Source organism: Amia ocellicauda, chromosome 3 (genome assembly GCF_036373705.1).
Source record: "Amia ocellicauda isolate fAmiCal2 chromosome 3, fAmiCal2.hap1, whole genome shotgun sequence".
In the NCBI taxonomy this organism is placed as follows: domain Eukaryota; kingdom Metazoa; phylum Chordata; class Actinopteri; order Amiiformes; family Amiidae; genus Amia; species Amia ocellicauda.
This window is the reverse complement of record NC_089852.1, coordinates 1,570,300-1,580,116: the sequence shown is the minus strand read 5'-3', so window position 1 is coordinate 1,580,116 and position 9,817 is coordinate 1,570,300. Positions and strand designations below refer to the sequence as shown.

Sequence of the window (9,817 nt, the reverse complement as noted above, 5' to 3'; positions counted from 1 at the left end):
GCTGTATCGCTTTTCACAGCCCGTTGAGGGTCCGGGGGCAGGGGGGCTCACCCGCAGCAGCGCTACCTGAACACAGACAGGTCCCTCCATGCGCGAATCCCCCCACCGAGACACAAATAGACTCCCTCTCCCTCTCCCTGTCTCTCTCTCTCGGATTATTAAAAGTTCATTTCCTGGTGAGTTTTTTTGGGAAGAAGAAGAAGCGGTGACGTCAGGGCTCGGCGTCAGAGTGGCTGGCAGGCAACGGTCGAGGCAGCGCATGAAAGAGCCCGAGCTGCACAATCACGGCCTGTCAGTCCCGTCTGTCCACACAGACACACACAGACACACAGACACACACAGACACACACAGACACACAGACACACACAGACACACACAGACACAGACACACAGACACACACACACACACAGACACACAGACACACACAGACACACACAGACACAGACACACAGACACACACACACACACAGACACACACAGACACACAAACACACAGACACACAGACACACACACACACAGACACACACACACACAGACACACACAGACACACACACACAGACACACACACAGACACACACAGACACACACACACAGACACACAGACACACACAGACACACACACACACAGACACACACAGACACACACACACACAGACACACACAGACACACAGACACACACAGACACACACACACACAGACACACAGACACACACACACACACAGACACACACAGACACACAAACACACAGACACACAGACACACACACACACAGACACACACACACACAGACACACACACACAGACACACACAGACACACACACACAGACACACACAGACACACAGACACACACAGACACACACAGACACACACACACACACACACACACACACACACACACACACACACAGACACACACACACACACACACACACACACACACAGACACAGACACACACACACACAGACACACACTCTCTCTCTCTCACACGCGTCTATACAAACACGGAAAAAGCAACAGTGTGAGAGAAACCGAGGAAAAAAGAGAAATGGCTGTAACTTCTCTGAACACATATGTCGCAGATATAACCTACAGTTCTGTGCACCACACGTCTCTGCGCGAAGAACATTTCTTAGGTCGCTTTCCCGTTTTATTTTTGATATGTTTTTTTGGTTATTATTATCCTGTTAGTGTTAGACAACTAACATTCACATTTTGTTAATGTATTTGTTTATTTGACATAAAAAATCCACCCTGCCAAGGGCCCCTACAAATAGTGTTTTACACATGAATTCATAGATATTATCTGTATGTATGACATTGCACTTGGCTAGTCGTTTTACAATGTTCAACTTCGCAAACGCATTTCGCATAGATTTTAAAACCTCGGTGTACTACTACTACTACTACTACTACTACTACTACTACTATAGCTACTGTCGTTGTTAATTACTTTAGACAAGCGGGCCTGTCGCCCTGCCAGCGTCTTGTCACGTAGATCTCGCCGTTTCACACACTTTGCACACCGGTGTCAGCGTGGAAATTGTCCCCGATGAGAGGCTCCTCAGTCCGGCCTCGCTGTACCGTCTCTCCCCGGCAGTGTGTCCTGCGGCCTGTCCGCGATATTCCGGCCTCGGACAGGATAGGCCGGACAGGCCGGACAGGCCGGTTGCTCTGAATCACTGATTGCGCTCAAGCGGCGCTGCGGGCGATGCTGGGTGGCGCCGGGTGTGACAGTGCGGGCTGGGCGCCTCAGGGACACACCCTGCCCGGCCGGGGGTAACAGGTCGGTCCGATTCGGTCGGCTGATCTCAGCATGTTCACACACATATATAAATGTTATAGGATAGGCCTACATAAATAAATACAGAGTAATAACTGAAAAGGCAGATCAAAGAGAAGGATAGATAGATGGATATATATATATATATATATATAGATAGATATAGAGAGAGATATAGATTGATTGATTGCTTGCTTTGAGGGGAAGAAATACTCAATGTTTTTTGTTAAATTCTACATATATTATTCTAACACAACCCAAAGTTTCACACAAACACACAAACACACACACACACACATACACACACATGTTAACAATTTACAGCATGTTGTTGTTTGTACATCTTTACACAATTGTGCCCCTGCTTAGGAACAACGACACAGTTTGCAAACACACTTTTGAAAGTGTTAACAAAACGAAAAGGGAACGGTTCCTTAGCTTGTCTGAATATCGTTGTACAGTAACAACAACAACAACAATATTACTACTACTACTAATAATAATAATGATAGAACACAGACTAGTAAAACTAGTTTAAATAGTCTTTTTAATTATTGTTATTATTATGCAATTATTTTATCGCAGAAACTGAGAGAGATGTCAAGAATATTTCCTCTCTCGTCACAGCAGGCCTGGCGGGTTACACGGGACAGAAAACCAGCAGGACAATACAAACACTGCTATAACAACAATAACACAACATCAACAACAGCAATAATAATAATAATAATAATAATAATAATAAAAATAATAATAATAATAATAATAATAATAATAATAATAATAATAATAATACCAATAATAATAATACAAAATACAACGTTTCGAAGTATACAGCTATTCGTTTATGGGACATTTTACTACATTTACGATTTAAAAAAGTATCGAGTTGTGAACGGTCGAGGAAGCTACAATAAAAAGATGAAGAAGAATGAGAGTGGAGGGGAGGCCTTACAGTGTCACAGTGTGCCTAATGAGAGCTAATCAAATTAATTGGCGACACTGGTTTGGCCTCGCCTTCTGACTGCCAGGGCGCAGGCCGCATTATTCCTTCTTTCGGCATCAGATAATTGTTTACAATAATTAACAAACATGCGTTAATTGGCATCAATTGGCTGCCCGGGCTCCTCACGCCCTGTCTGCAAGCGCCCGGGTGAGATAGAGAGAGAGGGAGGGGGGCGCATTCAGATGCATAGTGGCGTTTGATCGCTCCAATTCACAGACAAAAAGTGTTTTTATAAGAGGAATGTCGTGACCACTAATTAAAACAATTAGGCTTTGCGCGCACAAAGGCGTGTGTTTGTGTCTGTGTGGAGAGCCCGGGGTTCAGTGTAACCTATCCCGTCACCCCCCGCTGCCCCTGCAAGCGCCGACATGAACGTTTGTTTGTCTGTTAGTTTATGTATTTATCTATACCGATCCCTCAGTCTTTCATTTCAAATAATAGTGTATAATCGCAAAAGTCAAATGCACATTTTCGTACACCATTCACAACAGTTGAGATGCAATGACACAAAGACAATAATATCAACATTACAATTATGTACGTTTAAATTATTAAATTATTATTATTATTATTATTATTATTATTATTATTATTATTATTATTATTATTTCGTTAGGAGGAATTTAGTTGTGTTATACCGTTTTTATAGATCTGTATTTTATATAGTAAATGTAGGGAGTATGTAATGTATTGCAGCCACTTCATAAAAAGACTCATCGAAATAAAATTAAATACATTAGATACAAGTAATTTTCTGAAAAGTAACTTATTTGCAAAATCTAAAAGTGTTATTTTATCAGTTGGATCCGTTCGTTACGACAGTCGGAATTTAAAAAAGACTTTTAAAAATAATGTATTATTCAAATATATAATGTTATTAAATATTATTAATATATAAAATATAAATATATTAATAGCATGCATACAAGCATAAAACCACACGTCTATGTATTGGTTAATAATAATAATAATAATAATAATAATAATAATAATAATAATAATAATAGGGTGCCTGTTTTCGCTCAGGGATCCCTCTCCATCTCCATCTTCCTCCCCCTCTCCCGCTGCAGCCGGTAAAGAGGGTCATTATTACTGAGCATTGTAGCGGCGAAGCCTGTGTAGAAGATTTCAATAAATTACCTTCAGAGATTAATACGACTCGAGGTGGCTGTTTACGGAGAAAGGGAGAGAGAGAGAGAGAGAGAGAGAGAGAGAGAGAGAGAGGGAGAGGGATTGGGAGAGGGGGAGAGGGAGGGAGAGAGAAGGAGAGGGAGAGAGGGAGGGAGAGAGAGAAGGAGAGGGAGAGGGAGAGAGAGAAGGAGAAGGAGAGAGAGGGGGAGAGGGAGGGAGAGAGAAGGAGAGGGGGAGAGGGAGGGAGAGAGAGAAGGAGAGGGAGAGGGAGAGAGAGAAGGAGAGGGAGAGAGAGAAGGAGAAGGAGAGAGAGGGGGAGAGAGGGAGAGAGAGAATGAGAGAGAGAGGGAGAGGGAGAAGGAGAGAGAGGGGAGAGAGAGAGAGGAGAGGGAGAAGGAGAGAGGGAGGGAGAGAGAGAAGGAGAGGGAGAGGAGAGAGAGAGGGAGAGAGAGAAGGAGAGAGAGGGGGAGAGAGAGAAGGAGAGAGAGAAGGAGAGAGGGGGAGAGAGAGAGGGAGAGAGAGAAGGAGAGGGAGAAGGAGAGAGAGAAGGAGAGAGAGAGGGAGAGAGAGAGGGAGAGAGAGGAGGAGAGAGAGAGGGAGAGGGAGAAGGAGAGAGAGGGGGAGAGAGAGGGAGAGAGAGGGGGAGAGAGGGAGAGAGGGAGAAGGAGAGAGAGGGGGAGAGAGAGGGAGAGAGGGGGAGAGAGAGGGAGAGAGGGGGAGAGAGAGGGGGGTCGGGGGTCGTGACTCGCGCGTGTGTTTTGAGTGGGAATCGGGCGCGTGGATATGCAGGTGGGGGCGGGGCGAGCGGCCGACGGCGGCGTGCGTGAGCGCTGATTGGCTGGAGGGCGGGGGTCACTGGCGGGCCCGGGACACGCCCCCGCAGGCATGACACCGCACAGCCTGGCGCCGGGGCTGACAGTCGCGCAGCTGCCCGCCGCCCCGCACTGAGCTGCTGCACCGCTGCGCCACCGGCCGAGCCGAGACCCCCTGCAGCTGCACGCAGGCAGGACACGACCCTCGGAGCCGCACTGACCCCGTCTCCTCAAACGCATAGAAACAGGATTAAAAAGAACGAGAGAAACGAGAGAGACAAAGAGAGTTAGAGAGAGCAGGGGGGCATGCTTCAAAACAACTTATGCTCAAACAATTCGTAAGTATCAGTAATATTTAAAAAGTAACATTGACAGATATGATCAATATTTAAAAAGCTTGCAGGTGTGTAACTTTCGCATTGTTGTGTGTGCCGCTGTTTGTGAGTGTTGTATTTGTGTCCTTACATAATGGTTGAAGGGAATGAAGTTCCTAGAATGACTCGAGTGATGCGGCCAGAAATGTGCTCATCTGGGGGGTAGAGGAGGGGGGCAGCTGGTGTCAGGCATCTTACAAACACGACACACTCGACACAGCGGGAGCAGCGGCCAGGGCCTGTGGCGAGTTTGTGGCGGACGCTGTGAGTCTGTGTGCGGAGAGACGGGTCACAGCGGAGGGGCGGCGAGCCAGTGCGGTAACAGCTTCATCTTGTGCCTACAGGTGTCCGCCTGACACGGAGCATCGACGCCCGTCTGAGGAGAGCCCTTCACCCGACTTCACCTCCGGCACAGCGACGGAGAGAGAGAGGCCAGAGACCCGCTCTCTGTCTGCTCAGACACATTGCAACTTTTTTGTCTTTAATCCGGACTATACAAGTTGATTTTCTTATTCTTCTATTTCTTCTTATTCTTCTTCAACGGTTCACCACAGAGTGAAAGAGGGAGAAGGAAATAAAGGAGGAAGGAAGAAAAAGAAAAAGAGAGGAAGAAAAGTAACAACCGAAAGAAGGAGTTAGTTTTTTGTTGTTCATTTGTCTGTTGGTTTCTCGGCTGGTTTGTTTGGACAGAGAGGCTGGGAGAGGAGTCGGCCCGGTGCACATTATAATTACCATATTATAACAACAGTATAACAACCACAACAGCACCGCCCGCGACATGGAAGTAGCTGCCGACCAGCCGCGGTGGATGACGCACCACCACCACGTTTTGAACGGACAGCACCCGGACTCTCACCACCCAGGGCTGGCCCACAACTACATGGAGCCCGCGGCGCAGCTGCTGCCCCCGGACGAGGTGGACGTGTTCTTCAACCACCTGGACTCGCAGGGCAACCCCTACTACCCCAACCCGGCGCACGCCCGGGCCCGGGTGTCCTACAGCCAGGCGCACGGTAAGACCCGCACACTACCGCTATTGTGCTGCTTCTGACGTGTCTTTGCTTTGGTTTATTTTATTTTAATTAAATGCAATTAAATGCAATATTTTTAAAAACATTATATAAAATCTGATTAAATGCTTCAGCTAAACTGTTACATAATGAGCGTTTGTAGATCTGCCGTTTTGCGGTCTTAATTAATTTGCTTATTACTATTATTATGGTTAGCTTCTTATTTATATTTTATCTAGAGTGCAATACTTTAAATAAACAGCCTAGAAAGCATAAGAGAAAATCACACACAATGTACAATATATTCTGTAAACTGTGTATTAGAATAAGAAAGCCTGCTGTATCCGACAATAATAATAATAACGAGTCCGAGACTGTGAAAATCACTTTCATCAGCGCCATACTCTGACTCTTTCCCACCTGCATAAGGTTAATTCATGACAATGCAACACAAATAACAATAATTATAATTATATTAATAGTATGTTGATGATAATAATAATAATCATAATAATAATAATAATAATGATAACGAAACTTCCAACACAGTACCAGGAAATTTGTTTGAAAAGGAAACGACCGTGGGGAGAAAAAAATACCAAGAAAGATCAAACTGAGAATGGAAATATGAGAGAGAGATTGAAAGAGAGAGAGAGAGAGGAAGTTTAAGTCACTTCACCCATTCAAACGGGACAGGGGCTTTCTTCTTCCAAAACAAAACAAAACAAAAAAAGAGAGAGAGAACAGTTCACACGGAGAAGCACTTCCCGGATATGAAATCAAAACGAAAATCGCTAATAATATTGGGAGTATTTGTGCGGAGCGTCGTGTCTCCCTGGCCCGGCTCGTCTGCGCTCGCTGCCCGGGGCTGCGCTGTCCCTCGCCGCTGCTCTGCGCTCATGTGCTGTTTTTTATGGCTGGGTATTTCAGTCTCAAGCGCTAAAAAACAAATTGCATAAAACAGAGGGGAAATTACGCATGGACTGCACAGAACAAAAAGACCATTCATAACCTTTTTTCCACGTTTTTGTATTCGCTTCAAACGCTCGCATACAGTTGTCTGTGAATCTTCAGCGCGCTGTTGTTTTTGAGGAGTTGCATCGGTGCCACAGCTCGCTTTGTGCCTCTCCTTTCTCCTGGCACTGGGATCTCGCTCACAGGTTAGAGAGCTTCACCAGGACTGGGAGACTGGCTTCAAACATAAATATTTGTCCCTCTTCAAATACCAATGTAACTTCAATGTGGACTGGAAGTTGTTGTAAAGAAAAGAAGCATATATATATATATATATGTGTGTGTGTGTTGTATGTATATATATATATATATATATATATATATATATATATATATATATATATATATATATATATATATAGGAGGAAGTCGATTTCAAAACGAAAAATAAATGTCTCACCAACTTTTTCCAGCTCGCCTCACCGGGAGCCAGGTCTGCCGGCCCCACCTCATCCACAGCCCGGGGATCCCGTGGCTAGACAGCGGCAAGGCAGCGCTCTCCGCTGCCCACCATCACAACGCCTGGGCGGTGAGCCACTTCTCCAAGCCCGGCCTGCACCCCGGCAGCTCCGGGGGCCCGGGGGGGCTCTCGGCGGTGTACACGGGCAGCAGCTCCGCCAGCACGGGCTCGGTGTCGTCGCTCACCCCGGCCTCGCACTCCAGTCCTCACCTCTACAGCTTCCCCCCCACCCCGCCCAAGGACGTGTCCCCCGACCCCGGGGCCGCCTCTCCGTCCTCGGCCTCCGCCCGGCTGGACGAGAAGGAGTCCATTAAGTACCAAGTGTCTCTATCCGAGGGAATGAAGATGGAGGGCTCCAGCCCGCTGCGGACCAGCCTGGCCTCCATGGGCGCCCAGACCCCCTCCACACACCACCCCATCCCGACCTACCCCTACTCCCTGCCCTCCGCGCACGACTACGGCGGCAGCCTCTTCCACCCGGGCAGCCTGCTCGGCGGCGCCTCGTCCAGCTTCACGCCGAAAATGAAAAGCAAAACCCGGTCGTGTTCAGGTGAGTTTGGCTCTAAAGTGTTCGGTGTTGAAGTGAAGATTTAAATTGAACGGGTGTGACACAAGTCTGCTGTGCGAGTTTTGGAAAGTCACAAAAAACTGGTAATTGTTTGAGACTCGTAATAATAATACATGCGAGTGTGCACTAGTCTTACAGCAGTATAGACAAGTAGCCACAGTTTTCAGTTTAAACACAGTAGAATAATTTAAAATGACCGTTATTTGTATTGTATTTTATATTTGGTTACTGTGGCCACTTACAATATACAACTACTACTACTAATAATACTGTTTCAAGTGACAGTGTGTAATTACTGTGGCAGGCCGTCCCTGAATCAATTCACCTCTTGTTCTGTCTGTGTTCAGGCTGCGCTTCAACAGTAAAATAACACCTTATGCAAAAACGTCAGAGACTCATTTTCATGTGATTTTCATGACAGCTGTCTTGCTCTGTCCTCTCCCCTGACGAGAGGCGTGCGGAGGAATGTGGCCCCGGCCCGGCCTGCTTTGTGATGGTTAAAACCCACTTCAGCAGAGCCAGCTATTTTAAAAATGTCTCCACGCATTTGCTTTTTTTCTTCTTGAACATTTTCAACTTGATAGACTCGACACATAGCTGTGAAAAATATCAACAACCACCGTAATAATAATAATAATAATAATAATAATAATAATAATAACCCCCTCTTAATGTTTAGGTCTTTAATTATGTTTTTGAGATGTGCATGTGTATCTGATGTTTTTAAACACACACATATAATACATTAAACCGTATTTTAAAATGGCGTGACATTAAACAAAATTAAAACATATACGTGCAATTTAGTAACGTTTTTTTTAAATGAACGATTCTCTAACATATTTAATATTTTATATTTTCCGTTTATTTTTTATTCAAAATCTGATTGTTTATCTGGATAATAATAAAAAAAAACAACAATAATAATAAAAAAAACTATATGTTGTGGTGTTTTGGTGAGTTTACCAAAATATATCTGAAACTGAATTTTGGGTATTCGTTGCGTGCTGATTGCCTGGACAGATATACTGCGGTCTCTGATGTTTACTTTTGATTGTGTGTGTGTGTGTGTGTGTGTGTGTGTGTGTGTGTGTGTGTGTGTGAGAGAGAGAGAGAGAGAGAGAGAGAGAGAGAGAGAGAGAGAGAGAGAGAGAGAGAGAGAGAGAGTCGTGTTGTTTGTATGAAAGTTACGTGTTTGTGTCTGAGACAGTTGCGTGTGCTGTGTGTGCTAGTGTTTGAGTTCTGTCCTGATGAAGGGATCTGATTTTAGACAGAAATAAAAGCTTTTCTCACTCAGGCCCATATGCACTTCAGCTGAGTTCACAACACCCCTAAGCCCGGCAGCGCCGTGTCCGCCCGTCTGTCCGCGCCAGGCCGGTCCGCGGTGACCCTGTCAGACAAACACAGCCGACCGGTCAGCGGCTTCACCGCCGTGCAAATACTGAGCCAAACCCCCCCGAGCAAGTATTCGATTGACCTGTCTGTTATTATTATTATTATTATTATTATTATTATTATTAGTATTATTATTAGTATTTGTTTCTTATGCTAGTATTTAATTATTCACAGTAAATATATGCTTCTGCTCTTATATTTACACACACACTCTCAAACACTGACGTGTTAATAATGACTTCATGCGCAGGGCAGGAC

At 45.3% G+C, this 9,817-nt stretch overlaps 1 protein-coding gene across 1 annotated transcript in view; it reads left to right on the top strand.

Moving 5' to 3' along the window:
- Positions 1–4,817: 4,817 nt before the first annotated feature.
- gata2b (GATA binding protein 2b) overlaps positions 4,818–9,817 on the top strand; it is a gene marked incomplete in the record, with an annotated part of 9,207 nt that continues 4,207 nt past the window's right edge. Inside the window, 3 exon segments of the mRNA XM_066697633.1 lie at positions 4,818–5,076; positions 5,457–6,125; positions 7,550–8,146. Of these exon segments, the coding sequence (XP_066553730.1) occupies positions 5,891–6,125; positions 7,550–8,146 (832 nt within the window).